The sequence below is a fragment of the Ovis canadensis genome, chromosome 12 (genome assembly GCF_042477335.2).
Source record: "Ovis canadensis isolate MfBH-ARS-UI-01 breed Bighorn chromosome 12, ARS-UI_OviCan_v2, whole genome shotgun sequence".
NCBI lineage: Eukaryota > Metazoa > Chordata > Mammalia > Artiodactyla > Bovidae > Ovis > Ovis canadensis.
In genome coordinates this window covers 66,781,119-66,798,372 of record NC_091256.1, presented here as the reverse complement: position 1 = coordinate 66,798,372, position 17,254 = coordinate 66,781,119, and the positions used below count along the sequence as shown (strand labels likewise).

The 17,254-nt window shown below is 41.2% G+C and overlaps 1 protein-coding gene across 8 annotated transcripts in view; it reads right to left on the bottom strand.

The window, feature by feature from the left end:
* Positions 1 to 17,254, bottom strand: part of RABGAP1L (RAB GTPase activating protein 1 like) — a 726,983-nt gene that overhangs the window by 158,337 nt on the left and 551,392 nt on the right. Inside the window, exon 1 of one of the 8 annotated variants that reach the window (XM_070289247.1) lies at positions 4,705 to 5,527. The exons of 6 other annotated variants lie outside the window; for them this stretch is intronic. In XM_070289247.1, the coding sequence (XP_070145348.1) occupies positions 4,705 to 4,872 (168 nt within the window). In that variant the 5' untranslated portion in view covers positions 4,873 to 5,527. Of the gene's footprint in view, positions 1 to 4,704; positions 5,528 to 17,254 lie in introns of those variants that run through there. One more of the 8 variants, XM_069546105.1, reaches the window with a different exon arrangement.

Here is a 17,254-nt window from a genome sequence, read left to right as displayed (position 1 = left end):
CAAGTCTGTATATTGTCACCCTGCTTACATCATGAGAAATGCTGGATTGGAAGAAGCACAAGCTAGAATCAAGATTGCTGGGAGAAATATCAATAACCTCAGATATGCAGATGACACCATTCTTGTGGTAGAAAGTAAAGAGGAACTAAAAAGCCTCTTGTTGAAAGTGAAAGAGGAGAGTGAAAAAGTTAGCTTAAAGCTCAACATTCAGAAAACAAGGATCATGGCAAATGGATGAGGAAACAGTGGAAACAGTGGCTGACTTTTATTTTTGGGGGCTTCAAAATCACTGCAGAGGGTGATTGCAGCCATGAAATTAAAAGACACTTACTCCTTGCAAGGAAAGTTATGACCAACCTAGATAGCATATTCAAAAGCAGAGACATTACTTTGCCAATAAAGGTCCATCTAGTCAAGGCTACGGTTTTTCCAGTGGTCATGTATGGATGTGAGAGTTGGACTGTGAAGAAAGCTGAATGCTGAAGAATTGATGCTTTTGAACTGTGGTGTTGGAGAAGACCTGAGAATCCGTTGGACTGCAAGGAGATCCAACCAGTCCATTCTAAAGGAGATCGGTCCTGGGTGTTCATTGGAAGGACTGATGCTAAAGCTGAAACTCCAATACTTTGGCCACCTGATGCGAAGAACTGACTCGTTGGAAAAGACCTTGATGCTGGGAGGGATTGGGGGCAGGAGGAGAAGGGGACGACAGGATGAGATGGCTGGATGGCATCACCGACTCAATGGACATGAGTTTGAGTAAACTCCAGGAATTGGTGATAGACAGGGAGGCCTGGCGTGCTGCGACTCATGGGGTTGCAAAGGAGTTGAACATGACTGAGTGACTGAACTGAACTGATCAGAAGTATACATGGGCTTCAGCCCACAGGGTTGTAAAGAGTTGGACACTACCAAGTGAACAAAAAAGACCTCTATCTGTGTACCCGGCTGCTCTGGGTCTTAGCTGCGGCGTGCAGCATCTTCAGTCTTCACTGTGGCATGCGGCATCTTCAGTCTTCACTGCGGCATGCGGCATCTTTAGCTGCGGCAGAGGAGATCTAGTTCCCTGACCACCCAGGTCCCCTGAGTTGGGATCATGGAGTGTCAGCCACTGGACCACCAGCAAAGTTCCAACATGGCAACTTTTATACTTGAGTCTTTAACTTCTTTTAAGAGTTACTGAGTTGGCCAAAAGGATTGTTTGGGTTTATGGAAAAACCTGAATGAACCTTTTGACCAATCCAATATAGTCTCTCTTCAATGAGCAATCAATCCTTGCAGCAGTCAACAACAGAGGTAAAAATGGGAGAAAAACTTTCTCATCTGCTTTTTCATTCTTTCCTTAAAATTAATGTTCTAAGGAAGTTTACAAATTTAAAAAAAAAAAACTAGGATATAGTTTGACAGCATTAGAAATCTGGTCAAAATTAAACCTTAAATGGCTACTGGAGGGAGAGTGGGAGCATTTGGCTATAGATGTATGTCAATCCTTGGCCTGAGAGTCCTCCAGTTTCACCATGCACAGGGCCCAGAGTACCAGTACTGAAACTCTAGCCAACACTGACATGTTATATAATGATCTGATAATAATTTCCCATGTCATATAAAAGAAGAAAGAAAAAACCAAGGAGGACAGGAAGATTCTGAACATGAGTAAAAGCTTCTCTCCTCTTTCTCCAAATTTCACACACTTACAGAGGAGGATGAACTCTGGCTGTGTGCCACTGTTAATACCATTTTGGGAGTGTTTTTCCCACTGAAAAATTCAGTGCAAGAGTATCACATTTTCAAGTGATTAAAAAAACAAGAGAGAAGAAGGCAGGGTGGGTGGTAATGAACAGTTCTAACATTTGAGTGTTAGCTCCAGATGCTTCTATTCCAAACCTCTCGCTGTTCTCCAAAGACAGATCTTTTCTTTAAAGGCCTCTATCAGCAGCAAAATCTAGATTTGATTATTTTAGAGGATTATTTGGAGAAAAAAATGTAGGCACAGTTCTCTTTCTCACCTTCACTATATTCACCACAAATGGCTTTTTCTTCCTTTAGGCATAGAGTCTATCAGGATTTCCATTCCACTGAGCAAAGTTTTTAGAGGTCTGAAAATCATTTGGAAGTGCAGGCTTTAGAAGAGGACATTATTTAGCTGGTATCTAGGATATCTGTATCCCCTGCTTTGGTATTTTAATTTCACCAAAGAAACATATGCTTGGTGGTCTGCACACAGAATCTATGTCTTGTGGTAATATCTAAAGTGGAACACTGGTACTCGATTTATTAAAGGGAAATTATTCTTTACTAAGTGTACCTTTGAAGGACCATAAGCAAAAATTCCAAATGTGCTTGGTGTTCCTGTAGTTTGATGGTCCCTCTGTGCCTCAGGGAACAAAATATAAGGCTCAGAGTTCAAATCCACAACACTGTCTTGGTAAATCTTGGTTTAATTTGATCTGTTTCATTAAGAAAAGTAACTGGCCTCATATGAAAAAAATACTACTTGGATCTTAAATGCAAAACAGGGATTTGCATGTGGTTAGCCCCTACATAGTCATATTGAAAACATGACTGAAAACCTAAACTTCAGTTCCTTCCCTCACTGGTAATGGAAAGATTACAACATTGCACGTGGTAGGATTCCTCTTAGGACCACCCTGGGCAGATTAACCATCGATCCCATATCATTAGGCAGTCCAATAACACAAGGCTGAACAACTGGACATCCCCCTGGTACACACTAAACTCTGAGCCATAACTCATTGGATAGCTGATCCCAATTCATAGCCATATTGCTCATTAAAAGGCATGTGATGTGATTTCTCAGAATGTAGAGTACCCTAATTCTATCAACAATCTTTTAAGCTGTGTAACAAAGTCAGAGATTTCCAAATGGCCCTACAGATAACTCAACATACACTGTTCACATAGACTGCAAGTGGCTCTACGACCTGTAATGTTTGAGCCCAGAACAACGTGAGGGCTGTATCTACTTGGGTACCTAACTTGGCAACCGAGCCAACTTTGTAAAGTTGCGACATATAGACATCTATAAGCCCCCCACAGATCTGAACCTTGTGAAGACTATAGCTTTTACTATTGACAATCATTCTACACTACAGGCAGTTTAAAGTCATCCCTGATGCAGATGTAGGTATGAGAGCCATTTCTTGTTATCAATTTTATGTTTCCTCTCAAAATGCTGAAAATGTAAATGCCAAAGAAAGGCAGTACCAGATCACTATAAAGTTATCAGTGGAAGCCTGCGAGACACAAAGTTAAGCAGTCTGTAAGGATATAGAAATGCATTAGATAAAAAACTGATTCTTTGAAGAGAAGCAGATCATTTGTTGAAACATATTTTAGCACTTTTCAGTGTCAAAGCTCCTAAAATGCTTTTTATTTCACTGTTAAAAAAAAACATCCTTTTTAATAGAATCATGATTCTTCAGTTTTCTCCTTTATTAAGAAAAAAAATGTGACTCAGGGAAATAAAATTCAAGTAAGCACTGATGACCTCACCTGGGCATTGAAACATATATTTTGAGCTTTTCTTTCTTAAATTACAAAGGAACTGTATTTCTCAAAAAATACCATCCCCTTCCCTATAACTGTATGCTGGTCACTGCATCCAACTTCACCTTGCAGTGATAAATAGACTTTCTTCAGGGTGAGAAACCCGTCATGTGCACAGCTACCTAACATGCCTGTTATAATGACATAGGAGAGATCCTATTTATTTGTAAATAGGTGCATTAAGACTGAGTTAATACTTATAAAGATAAGTATAAACAAAGATGAACTATACTAGAGGGAGATATGTGAGGGAGAGAGTTAAATTCAGTCAGGTCAATCTTGCACTTCTGAAAAGACTCAAATATGAGAGAACCAAATGAAGGAACAGTCTAGAATGGCATTAAACTCCACTGTATAAAATAGACAAAGCGAAATTATTCTTGCCCAATTACCAAATAATGGTATAGGACTACTGTAGACCAATTATATTATAGAACAGTTGCTAGGTATAGTTCTCAAACTGCTAAAAAGAAACCCTGCACCAGTGATTGTGGGTATTTAATTTTAACCCTTGATAGGAAGTGAGGAAGAGTGATTTTTTTCTCTTCTTCAGGAAATAAAATTTTTTTAAAAAAGCAAATCAGACTTCCCAGACTCAGCACAGATCCAACAGCCCTAAGCTGTTTCCAGATAAACAGTTCAAACATTCTAGGAGAGAAATCTGTAATTTCCTAATCAATGATTTTTAGGGAATAAAATTCCCTACTAAAACAATCAAACTGGACACCAAATAGAGAGGTTAGAAGCAAACCACACATAGTCTAGATAAGTCACAATAATGTCTGTTGTAAAATTTAACCCTTTGGAGACATAAATAACAGAATGCCTCCACCAAGCACTCGGGTATCCTGCTTTATTGCTGAGCCTGGCCAGCCATAAGACCTTTTTCTTTTTGCTGCCAGAGAGATAATGCCACTGATGTGGGCTCAGAGAGGAGAGCCATATCTCCTCCAGTCAATTAAGGAGTGGCATGGACCAGGCTCGGACAGAGCCCCAGGGCAGTGGCCACTCTGCACTTCCTTCCCGGTGGAGTGGGGAAGGAAATAGGAGACCACAAGCCTCTTCCGGGGATATAAGGAATTCTCACAGAGGATGGCAGATTCTCTACAAATGAAGTTCAATGAAAAACAGTCTCACCGCCAGAAGCCGAGGCACAAACAGACGATGCCCCATCCCCAGAAGTTCCAGCACTCGACACGCATACTCATTCACCAGCTTGCTCCTCTCGTCGTGCATGTCCTGGGACTTTTTGACAGGAGCTGTGAGCTTAGCAGCTGGGGCTGGGCAGGGCACCCCTTCTTCCATGAGCAGTAAGTAGGTATCCAGAATGAGAAAGCGGGATCTCTTATCCACAATTTTGAGAACTGCGGTGGGAGGGGAGCCAGGCTTCGGTCTCCCCGGGAGCACGCACAAGACAGTCTGTGATGGGAACTGCCAGCTAACGTCTCCACGAGAAAAACATTTTGGCTAAATTATTCACTGTGAGAGAGCCCCAGAGAAGACTGGAAATGAAATCAAATGCTGATCTAAATTAAAAACAACAACAACAACAAAAAACAACAACAAAAAAATGGCAAAAGCAATCAAACGCGAGAAAATGGCCAAGAATGATGCAGGAGAGTTCACATACATGTGTAAAAACGGACAAGATGCTTAGAAGGGTCTAGCATGAGAGAGTGTGTGAGTGTGTGCTGTGCATATGTGTGTGTGAGACGGTGTGTGTGTGTGTGAGAGAGAAAGAAGAGACAGCAGCAGCGGTAGCCAGGAAGCCAGGGCAGTTGCGAAGCTGCAAGGAGAAAAGGATGAGCTCATTGCAATCCTTGGTTCGTGACAAGCAGCGCTGCTGTTGCTGCTGCTGCTGCCTCTCGCTGTGAATCAGTAATGAAGGGGTAGGGAAGGAAGGGGAGGGAAGAGAAGGAGGTAGGTGAATGAGCATGCAGACTGTGTCTCGGGGGAGAATGCTGTAATAGGAAGCCAATGGCGAGCCGTTGGGCAGATGCACTTCCCCTCCCAGTCCACCTTCAATCAGTGTTAGGCTGACAGCTTATGCTGTTGAATCCTAAACCCACAGACAGACGAACTAGCTTCTCCCAACATGTGATGCTCACAGGAAAATCAGCCAGCCTGCCGGCTAAAAGACTGACCTTTACTCACTCCTGCTTTCTAATAACGATGGATACCAGTCTGATTTTATACCACATATTTAAAGTGGGAGGCTCCAATCCTCGTTAGACCACTGAAATTTCTAACAGAAGAGAGGCTTAGGGGAAGATGACAAAGTATGGACAGAAGAGCAAGGACCGAGGAGCTAAGAAACGACACACCCTCAAGTTGAAGTGTTTATGCAGTAATGACTTTTCGCAGTGCTAGGATATGCAAAAGTAACACGTCATTCTGGGAAGGCTAGCTGCAACTAAAAGGAATATTTTTTTTATTATGTTTATTTTTTATTGAGGTATGGTTGATGTAAAATATAAGTTTCAGGTGTACAACACAGTGAAAATGAAGATTTTTATAACTATATAATATGATGAAGCATAAAAACCTACAACATTATAATAAAAGCATACCTTTAAGGAACTATTAAAGTTGAGATTCTCAAAGTAGAAATAACTTTCCTAACCTAAAGACTTTGATAAACACTCAGTTAATAGTTCTAAACATTGTGTTGATATCTTCCGGTCTAGTCCTGCCTTGTAATAAGATAACTGAGAGTCATCCACAGTTTAAAATTTTACAATCTTAGTATTGCAGTTTTACATTAATTTCCTTGGTGTGAACAATCAGTTGTCACAAAATCAAGGCAAAAGGACAAGATCCTCACTCAGTGTAGTTTCTTAACTTTATCCTAACAATTAACTAACACATACCCAGAATCTTGGTGCTAAATCTCTGGAGTTGGTCATGAATACCAGACCAGCTTCTCCATATAAAACTGTAGCATGGTACAGAGTTAATGGGGCTAGGAAAGCCAGAGCAAGTTCCTTCTCTTAATCTGACAAATAAGAGTTACGGATCTCATTTATTGACATAAATCACGATCATCTCTGTGATAGTGATTACTAAATTACATTAATTACAGAACTGAAGATTAAGGGAAATGTTGCCTTCTTTAACAGAATATTGTTTGATTTCTTTTCCCAAAACTTCAGGAGAATATTATTTTGGTTAAACATTTAAAGTATTAATTAACAAAATATCTTAAATAAGATATGTATATATTGCTGTCAAGCCTTCTATTTCTTCCAAAAATTATTTCTCAAAAAATATACAGAAAACTCAGCAGTGGCCACAGGACTGGAAAAGGTCAGTTTTCATTTCAATTCCAAAGAAAGGCAATGCCAAAGAATGCTCATACTACTGCACAATTGCATTCATCTCACATGTTAGTAAAGTAATGCTCAAAATTCTCCAAGCCAGGCTTCAGCAATACGTGAACCAGGAACTCCCTGATGTTCAAGCTGGTTTTAGAAAAGGCAGAGGAACCAGAGATCAAATTGCCAACATCCGCTGGATCATCGAAAAAGCAAGAGAGTTCCAGAAAAACATCTACTTCTGCTTTATCGACTATGCCAAAGCCTTGACTGTGTGGATCACAATAAACTGTGGAAAATTCTGAAAGAGATGGCAATACCAGACCACCTGACCTGCCTCTTGAGAAATCTGTATGCAGGTCAGGAAGCAACAGTTAGAACTGGACATGAACAACAGACTGGTTCCAAATAGGAAAAGGAGTACGTCAAGGCTGTATATTGTCACCCTGCTTATTTAACTTCTATGCAGAGTACATCATGAGAAATGCTGGGCTGGAAGAAACACAAGCTGGAATCAAGATTGCCAGGAGAAATATCAATAACCTCAGATATGCAGATGACACCACCCTTATGGCAGAAAGTGAAGAGGAGCTAAAAAGCCTCTTGTTGAAAGTGAAAGAGGACAGCGAAAAAGTTGGCTTAAAGCTCAACATTCAGAAAACGAAGATCATGGCATCCGGTCCCATCACTTCATGGCAAATAGATGGGGAAACAGTAGAAACAGTGTCAGACTTTATTTTGGGGGGCTCCAAAATCACTGCAGATGGTGACTGCAGCCATGAAATTAAAAGATGCTTAACCCTTGGAAGCAGAGTTATAACCAACCTAGATAGTATATTCAAAAGCAGAAACATTACTTTGCCGACTGAGGTCCGTCTAGTCAAGGCCATGGTTTTTCCTGTGGTCATGTATGGATGTGAGAGTTGGACTGTGAAGAAGGCTGAGCGCCAAAGAATTGATGCTTTTGAACTGTGGTGTTAGAGAAGACTCTTGAGAGTCCGTTGGACTGCAAGGAGATCCAACCAGTCCATTCTGAAGGAGATCAGCCCTGGGTGTTCTTTGGAAGGAATGATGCTAAAGCTGAAACTCCAGTACTTTGGCCACCTCATGCGAAGAGTTGATTCACTGGAGAAGACTGATGCTGGGAGGGATTGGGGGCAGGAGGAGAAGGGGACGACCAAGGATGAGATAGCTGGATGGCATCACCGACTCAATGGCAGTGAGTCTGAGTGAACTCTGGGAGTTGGTGATGGACAGGGAGGCCTGGCGTGCTGCGATTCATGGGGTCGCAAAGATTCGGACATGACTGAGCAACTGAACTGAAAACAAACACACATCTCACACACACATAAAAGAAACACCTGCATTTTTACCTTCTTTACATAGTGGAGTTCTGCATGAGCTTTTGTTTGAAAAGACTGTGTTACTGTGTGAACAGCACTGCCTTAGTAGCTTCACATTTAAGAGCAAGGGGATATTTTGACTTGAACAAGAAGGAAGAATTCAGTGACTCCTTAGCTTAAAGGATTTTTTTTTTTAATTATCAACTTTTTTTTTAAAGGATAGGGGAGTTGCTCCCATGTATGTGACTTGGTCTCGAAGAACACTAGCAGAAGCATTATTTCAAATTTATATAAACCAGAAACAAAAAACGTATTGTCCAAAAGAACTCTGGTAAAAAAGAAGTAAAAAAGTAATCAAAAGACTTCGGAACTATAGGGTTTGGCTCTGATGCACACAAAAGAAGTTAAAATTATATGTATTAAATATTAAGTGTGATAATTAAATATGATATTTTAACGAGCAAACCAGGTTATACTTCAAACACATAGGTACATTTAACAAGATGCTGTAAACTATAAACAGGTGGTAATATGTTTCAGTTTTCCCAGTCTCTCCATCATTCTTCCCCTAATGTACCTATTACTCTTGAAGAGAGAAAAGGCACAGTCAGCCTGGGGCTCTGGGTGACTCCTGCTGGGATGGCATAAGTATTTATAACGGGTCAGGTCTTGGGTCCAGGGCACACCTCCTCCAATCAGGCTAAGGAACTGGGGTCACACTGGGGCCCTACTGAAGGCACAGGGGATTAGAGGAAGGAGCAGGAGGACATGGGGGCAGGTCTAGCTGACTCCTCCTACCAGCCCCTGAAGCAAGATCCTGAGCCAGAAGGTGCAGAACTGCCAACAGTGGTGGGTGGAGAAGGTGGAGCTGCTGACAGCCTGGTTGGAACTAGGTCCTAGGGCTTCATTCCCCGGACAGGCCAGTAGAGAGTAAAGCTGAAGATGAGGAGGGAGCAACAGCACCGAGTGACCACAACACTGCATGGACCCAGAACATGGCAAAGTTGGCGGAAAAGGGCAAAGGCCCTTTCAAATTCCGGGTGATTCAAATTTCAAATGCCGGGTGGCCCACCAAGCCTGGCAGGTGTCCGCTGTCTGCCAATGACCTCACTGTTTTCAGGTTGGCTTCCCCTTAAGAATAGGCTGTTGATCAGTATCAGGTAAAGCATCACTTGGTAAAAAGGAAGAATGTAACTAGTGATTTCTGAAGCCCTAGAAGAGTGAGTAATCTCAGTGACCATTTCCCCTTATGCCTCCCCAACTCCCCAAGTAAATTATTTATCACTCATCAGATTTAGCAATAAATACAGTAAACTTTTGAAAGACAAATTTTTAAGTTATATAGTAGGCCAAAAATGAAACTAATGATAGAAAAGAAACTCTTCTGCATTAACCAGTTAATAATACATGATTTCTCATATTTCCTTACACTAGGAGATTTTTTAGAAAATTCTGTAAAGTAAGTTCAACAGCAAACTGAAGATAATATGGGAAATGTGGATGAGTCATCCTATGAGGCAGAGTGAGAGAGAGGTAAAGAGGCCCAGGCAGTGGTCCCAAAGCCATCGTCTAAAGAACAGCAGCCTCATGCTGGAGCGCTGGAAGCAGGTGCATGGTGGTGCCGTCCTAATTAGAGCTCTGGGCTTGAGTGCGCTTCCTGAGCCACTCCACTGACTGTGGCCATGTGCAGGACATAAATAGATTTCCACTGTAAAATGAAAAGCATACTTGACTTAATTTATGGAACTGTAATTAAGAACACTGAGTGCATAGTTACTTCAGGGGTTCAGTTCAGTCGCTCAGTCGTGTCCAACTCTTTGCGACCCCATGAATCACAGCACGCCAGGCCTCCCTGTCCATCACCAACTCCTGGAGTTCACTCAGACTCACGTCCATCAAGTCAGTGTTGCCATTCAGCCATCTCATCCTCTGTTGTCCCCTTCTCCTCCTGCCCCCAATCCCTCCCAGCATCAGGGTCTTTTCTAATGAGTCAACTCTTTGCATGAGGTGGCCAAAGTATTGGAGTTTCAGCTTTAGCATCATTCCTTCCAAAGAACACCCAGGGCTGATCTCCTTCAGAATGGACTGGTTGGATCTCCTTGCAGTCCAATGGACTCTCGAGAGTCTTCTCCAACACCACAGTTCAAAAGCATCAATTCTTCGGCACTCAACTTTCTTCACAGTCCAACTCTCACATCCACACATGACCACAAGAAAAACCATGGCCTTGACCAGACGGACCTTTGTTGGCAAAGTAATGTCTCTGCTTTTAGGTTACAAAGGTGAAAAAAGGAAAACACTTCCCAATCTGCAGGAGCTTCACATCAGGGAGGCATTCAAACACAAAGGTAAAGCAGGGCGTGGACACTGTTAGAGGAGGAGGAACACACTGTGTGTTGTGACCTAGTCATGTCTCCACCGTCTGCAACGGATGCAGACAGCAGTGGGTTTAGACTAGTGGGATTGGCCTGGCTCCAAATGCAAGAGTAATAATAATTAAACAGATCTCTAAGAGCAAAGCAGGGCATTGCTTACAAATATCATCCTTTAGTCACATTTACTAACTGAATGACAAGAGTGAGGTACTTAACACTCTCTGGGCCTCTGTGAAAAGGTAGTATCACCTACCTAGTCAAGTCACTCTGAAAACTTAATAATTGATGTATAGAAAGGAATTATCTCCTAGTGCCTAACACAGGATGGGCACCAGATAACCCTAGAATTTCTTTCATTCTTTCTAGAAAGTCAAGAAAAGAGGAGAGCAAGTGTAAAATGCATCGTCTTCATCTGGGTTAGAGTCTAGAAAGACAGAAGGCTCTGGATGTTTTAACAGAGAGTTACCCAAATACCGATAAAAGATGCTCCTGTAAGACCAACTGCCTCTTTAGTTGAGATTTAGATGGCGAATAGTAAGTAGCAAAAGGATCCATGCTCTTCTCAACTAGCACAGGTGAAACTTCAAAAACTCAATTCTCTATTTCTTTTTTGTCTTCTAGACTATTTTTATAAAGCTGAGGCCTCAACAGTTTGGCAAGTTCCTAAGATCCAACAAGAATGGATACTACCCTCTCCAGTATTCTTGCCTGGAGAATTCCATGGACAGAGGAGCCTGGCGGTCTATAGTCCATGGGGTTGGGAAGAGTCGGACACGACTGAGTGACTAACGCTTTCACGTTTTTTTTGTTTTTTTAAAGATCCAACAAAAATAAATAAATAATATCAAGTAGTATGGTATCTTGGAACTCTAAAAAACCCACAACTCACTCTGCCATTCAATTCTTGGTTCTGCTTAGCACTGTTCCTTGTGCTTCTGGAGGTAGATAGAACATCAGAGACTGCTTCTGTCTTTATGGATTATTCAGGCTACTTGAAGAAAAGGCTAAAATGAAATGTAATGAGACCAAGTATACAACTTGGATCACAGGGAAATGAGTCTCTTTATCTTGTAGCTGGGATTCATACACTGAGGAATTAAGAGTTCAAAATAAGAAAGTACATAATTAGCTAATATCATGGCTGGTATGGGTACTTCAGCTTACAAGATTATTGGAACTCAAAGAAGAAAAAAGATCCTTGTAAAATATTACAGACTTACCTAGTTTTCTACAAATGTTTAGATTCTTGTGACACTTTAAGCACAGCTATCTTAAAGGAGTTTTTTTTGTTTTACTTTTTTAGAAGAGAGAACTTTTCCCCACCAAAAGCAATTCAACAACATTCTGAAGAGTCATGGCAGTATCACTATTACCTTGTTATCTACTCTTGTGATCAGATTTAAGAGTAATCATAATTTATTAATGCAAGAACGTCTACAGTCTCTTTGGGAGTTGGTCATTTTGCTCTGTTTCCTTATCTTTGTTGGCAGTTGGCTCAAAAGACTGCCTATTTGTATTACTGGACCTTTGTATTTGTTTAAAAAGGACTACTTATGGTAAGTGAGAAACCTGAAGCTTCCAGGCACTCAGTTGGATCTTGTATTTTATAATCATACAGGATACAGGATTTTTTTCCATGCGATGTTAGTGAAAATATCTAAACACAGTCAGTTTCCTTTTCTTCAAGCTAATTATCCTTGTTGATAACTGGGTCTCCTATGAGCTGGTTTCTGGACCATTCTAGACTGTTCACAGTCCTACTTCCTGCTCCAAGGAGATGATTTTGTTGGACAGTGTATCTCAATAAAGTATTGCCCATACTAATATACTTGATAACTCTAGAATCATGAAATGATGATTTTATGATTAACAGAATCATCAAATAATGCAACGTTTTTAGACCCTAGAAACATCAAAGTCTAACACACACGTTCGTCCTACTGATGAAAAGACTGAGGTGGCAGGTAAGTGACTTGCTCACAATCATAAAACATGCCTGAAGGCGAGCCAGGAAGCCAGAGCCCCACTGCACTGCAGAGGACCTAGCATTTCCTGCTCTGTAACTTGCTCTCTTTTGGTAATGAAGCCCATTAAAAAAACAAACAAACAAACAAACAACCTCTCAGAAGGAAGACTGTGCTCCACCATTTTAATGGAACTGATCTGAAGCCTGGTCCTACCATCTGACATGAATGAACCTAAGAGACTTAAATTTGAGTTGAGAGGAGGCTTCCAAAAGTCTGCCTTGATAACAGACACTTCTGAACACACACTTGTGATAATAAAGCACATCTGCCTTCTAGGTTTGAACTGAGAAGCACTCTCTTCTTCAATCATACAGAGAAGCTACACCCTTGGCCGCTAGGCCATAGTGTCTACATAAAAGCAGCTTTTTGGAAGCCATGTTAGTGATGAGCTTAAAAATGGAAGCTAACTTGGTTCATTCGTTCCCTCCTCTGGACAGATTATGTGAGGCTCATCTTTATTTTCAAATTGAAGCAGAAGGCATAAATGGTAGCATAGGTCTGTTTTTTTAAAAAAATTATTTATTTAATTAATTAATAGGTTGGTGCAAACGTAATTGTGGTTTGGGACCATGAATTTTAAGTCATTATAATAACTAGGCTCAAACACATCTTTATTAATCAAAATAGGTACCACTACAATCAACACATTTTTGTCAACAAGAAATAAGTGTGTTTATTCCTGTAGTATAAAAACACATCCTTCAGGATTCCGTGAACTCTTGGAAAGCTTCTTCTGCCTCCTGCTGGTTGTGAAAGCCTTTTCCCTGTGAAGTTGTCAATATGCTTGAGTCAGCAAGAGGTCAGGGGAATATGGTGGATGAGGCAAAACTTCCCAGCTCAATCCGTTTATCTTTTGATAAACCTACCTCGTGTTGGTTGTGTGATATGCACTCAGGCGTTGTCATGGAGAAGAACTGGGCCCTTTCTGTTGACCAATGCCAGCTGCAGACATTGTAATGTTCAGTGCATCTCATTGATTTGCTGAGCATACTTCTCAGATGTAATGGTTTCACCAGGATTCAGAAAGCTGAAGTGGATCAGATGGGCAGCAGACCACCAAACAGAGACCATGACCATTTTTTGGTACAAGTTTGGCTTTAGGAAGTGCTTTGGAGCTTCTTCTTGGTTTAACCACTGAGTTGGTCATCACTGGTTGTCGTATACAATCCACTTTTTGTCACACCTCTCAGTCTCACTGAGAAATGGTTCACTGTTGTTGTGTAGATTAAGAGAAGACAACAAAAACTATGATTTTTTAAATCTGTGGTCAGCTCATAAGGCAACCACTTATCAAGCTTTATCACCTTTTTAATTTGCTTCAAGGGCTGAATGACAGCAGAATGGTTGATGCTGAATTCATTGGCAACTTCTGGTGTATTAATAGTTGTAAGAGGATTAGCTTCAATGATTGCTCTCAATTAATCATTGTCAACTTCTGATGGCCAGCTACCATGCTCCTCATCTTCAAGGCTCCTGTCTCCTTTGCAAAACTTCTTAAAGCACCACTGCACTATACATTTGTTAGCTGGGCCAAATACATTGTTGATATTGCGAGTTGTTTCCGCTACTTTATGACCCATTTTGAACTTAAATAAGAAAACCGCTCAAATTTGCTTTTTGTCTAATATCATTTCTATAGTCTAAAATAAATACAAAACCCACAGCAAGTAATAAGTCATTAGCAAAAAAACATAAAGTGACAAGTGTGCGTTAAAATGATGTATAACAACCACATTTAGTTAAGAATGTACTTCAATATCAAATGGCAAATTTCAACGATGCAAAAGCCGTGATTACTTTTGCTAATGATTTACTTCTGGCTGCACTGGGTATTCGTTTCTGGCGCAGGTTTTCTCTAGGTGGTAAGTGGTGGCAACTCTCCAGCTGCAGTGCGTGCGCTTCTCCCTGCAGTGGCTTCTCCTGTTGCAGAGCACAGACTCTATGAGTGCGGGCCTCAGTAGTGGCCTCCTGTGGGCGCAGTAGCTGCGGCTCATGGACTTAGCTTCTCACGGTATGTGGGATCTTCCCAGACCAGGGATGCAATATGTGTCCCCTGCATCGGCAGGCAAGTTCTTCACCACTGGATCACCAGGGAAACCCCAAAGGTCTGTTTTTTAATTTTAAATAGAGATTAAAATGATGACATATTGAATCGAGACTGTTCCTTGATGATCTCAAGCTAGACCGGCATTTTACGTTTTTTCTGTATTTTGTCATTGTTGTTGAAAATAATGAGGTGCTATATTCATCTTGATAAGTTGTGAATTGCCTCTTCCTCCTGCTCATGGTCCATCTCCAGTTTCTATTAAATTTTCTATCTCTGGAATCTTTGTGTTACATAGAATGGTAGGTGTAGTTTAACAGCTGTCACTGTGAAAAATAATATTTTCAGTGGATGAGTTATATGGGTCAGCTCATGTATTAGCAAGTGAATTTGTTTCCACAAAATGAATATGTCAAGATAAGGACATTCAATTTTTTTTTGGAATAGCTAAGTCCATGTTCTGAAATCAAGATGCTAATAGACTATGCTAGTTCCCTCTTCCCTGCTTCCCACTCATGACTTCAAATGGATTCAGTAGAATTTCAAAAGTAGCAAGCTGGTGAGAGTAGAGGTGATTTTTTCCTTCACTTTCACTGAAGGTGACTGGCTTTCTCTCCACTTCCCTTGCGCGTTCAGCCCTGTATACACTGAGTGTTGCCACAAGCTGTCTTGCAGGATGACGGTAACAAATGAACAAGTGTGTGAGGGTCTTTACTGCTTGGTGGGCTCCTTCCCCTACCTCACACACATATTTGTTTCAAGCAAATCCTAACAAAACAACTTACACATCACAAACTCTTGATAAACATTTAAGTGACTGAAAGTATAAAGAATAATAGTTACCATTTATTTGGATCCTATAACAGCCATGAATTGGGCTTCACAGGTGGTGTTAGTGGTAAAGAACCTGCTTGTCAATACAGGAGACATAAGAGATGCAGGTTCGATCCTTGCATTGGGAAGATCCCCTGAGGAGGGCATGGCAACCCACTCCAGTATTCTTGCTTGCAGAATCCCATGGACTGGCAGGCTACAGTCCGTAGAGTTGCAGAGAGTTGGACACGACTAAACTGACTTGGCACACATGCCACAGCCATGAATTATGCCAAGGCCTTACAGTATGTATTACTGCAGTTAATCTTAACAACCAAGTACACCCATTTTGGGCTTCCCTGGTGGCTCTGAAGGTAAAGAATCCACCTGCAATGTGGGAGGCCAGGGTTTGATCCCTGAGTTGGGAAGATCCCCTGGAGAAGGGCATGGCAAGCCTCTCCAGTGTTCTTGCCTGGAGAATCCCCATGGACAGAGGAGCCTGACGGACTACAAAGAATTGGACACAACTGAGCGACTAAGCACACACACACCCATTTTTACAAAGGAGGCAGCTGAGCTTGAAAAAGAAGTGACTTGCTCAAGACCATGTAGCTACTAAATGGTACCTGCAACTATAATTTACACATCTGATATAGAAGTATTTTAAGTCTAGTTGGAATTATTTGAAACAAAGAAGGAGGTGGAGGCTAGATCCTAGAGGACAGTCAAGTTAGTCCAGTGGAAACTACAGGATTTTCATAGTCATAGTCACATAGAGTGACCAATGTGTCATTTTAAATTTTTTATTTATTTATTTTAATTGGAGGTAAATTACTGACTAACATGTCTTGGTTCTAAAAGAAATGATAAAAACAAAAACTTATGCACACTGTACCCTGGTGATCTTACCCATACCTTTTTTTGACTACTTGACAACCCAATCCTGAGATCAGCCCTCTCTCCAGAGCTCCCAGTCTATGTATCTCTTCTTCCTGAACAAATGCAGCCTCACATGCAAATTAATCCTGGTATGTCCAAGGTCACCATTTCTTCCCCAATGCAGGTCCTCCTCTTACATTTCCCATCCTAGTGAACAGTATCCTCATCTACCCCATCACCCTAGCAGACACCTGGGGGTCATCCTAGAGTCCTCTTTTTAACTCCACTTCTCCCACTCAACCCATCATTCAAGTCTGGTTGACTTAATCTCCTCATCATCTCTCAAAACTATCCTCTCTTCTTCATTCCCAACGCTTCTGATTTGAGTTCAGCTTTAGTATGACATGCTGGGACTTCTATAATCTGTGATACTCAAGTTACTTGAAGTCACCCTCCCTCTACACAGCAGGTGAGTGCATACCATAATATCTTTGTTCTTGCTCTCTCCTTTTCTTGAGCTGTGCTTCCCCTCTAGTTTCACTTACCTTTTCCTTATTTGTTACAAGTCAGCTCTTGTATTACCTCCAGCAGGAACCCTCCCTTGATCCTAGGGTTGGCGTGCATGGCCTTGCTGCTTGGTCTCTTTCCACCTCTGCTATCTCTCTCTTAACACTTCTACTTTAATGAGCTGCTACCTTAAGTATCAAAATCAACACTTAGGGTCCTTCTCCCCTACTGAGACACTTAGAGACAGGTGTCATCTACTAGCCTTCTTTTTGTCCTAAGAACTTAATAGAGGCAATTACTTGAGACACAGTGACTATTCTATAACTATTTGTTGAAATGGTTCAGCATTCGAAATGGACAAAATAATATCATTCATGGGAGGGAT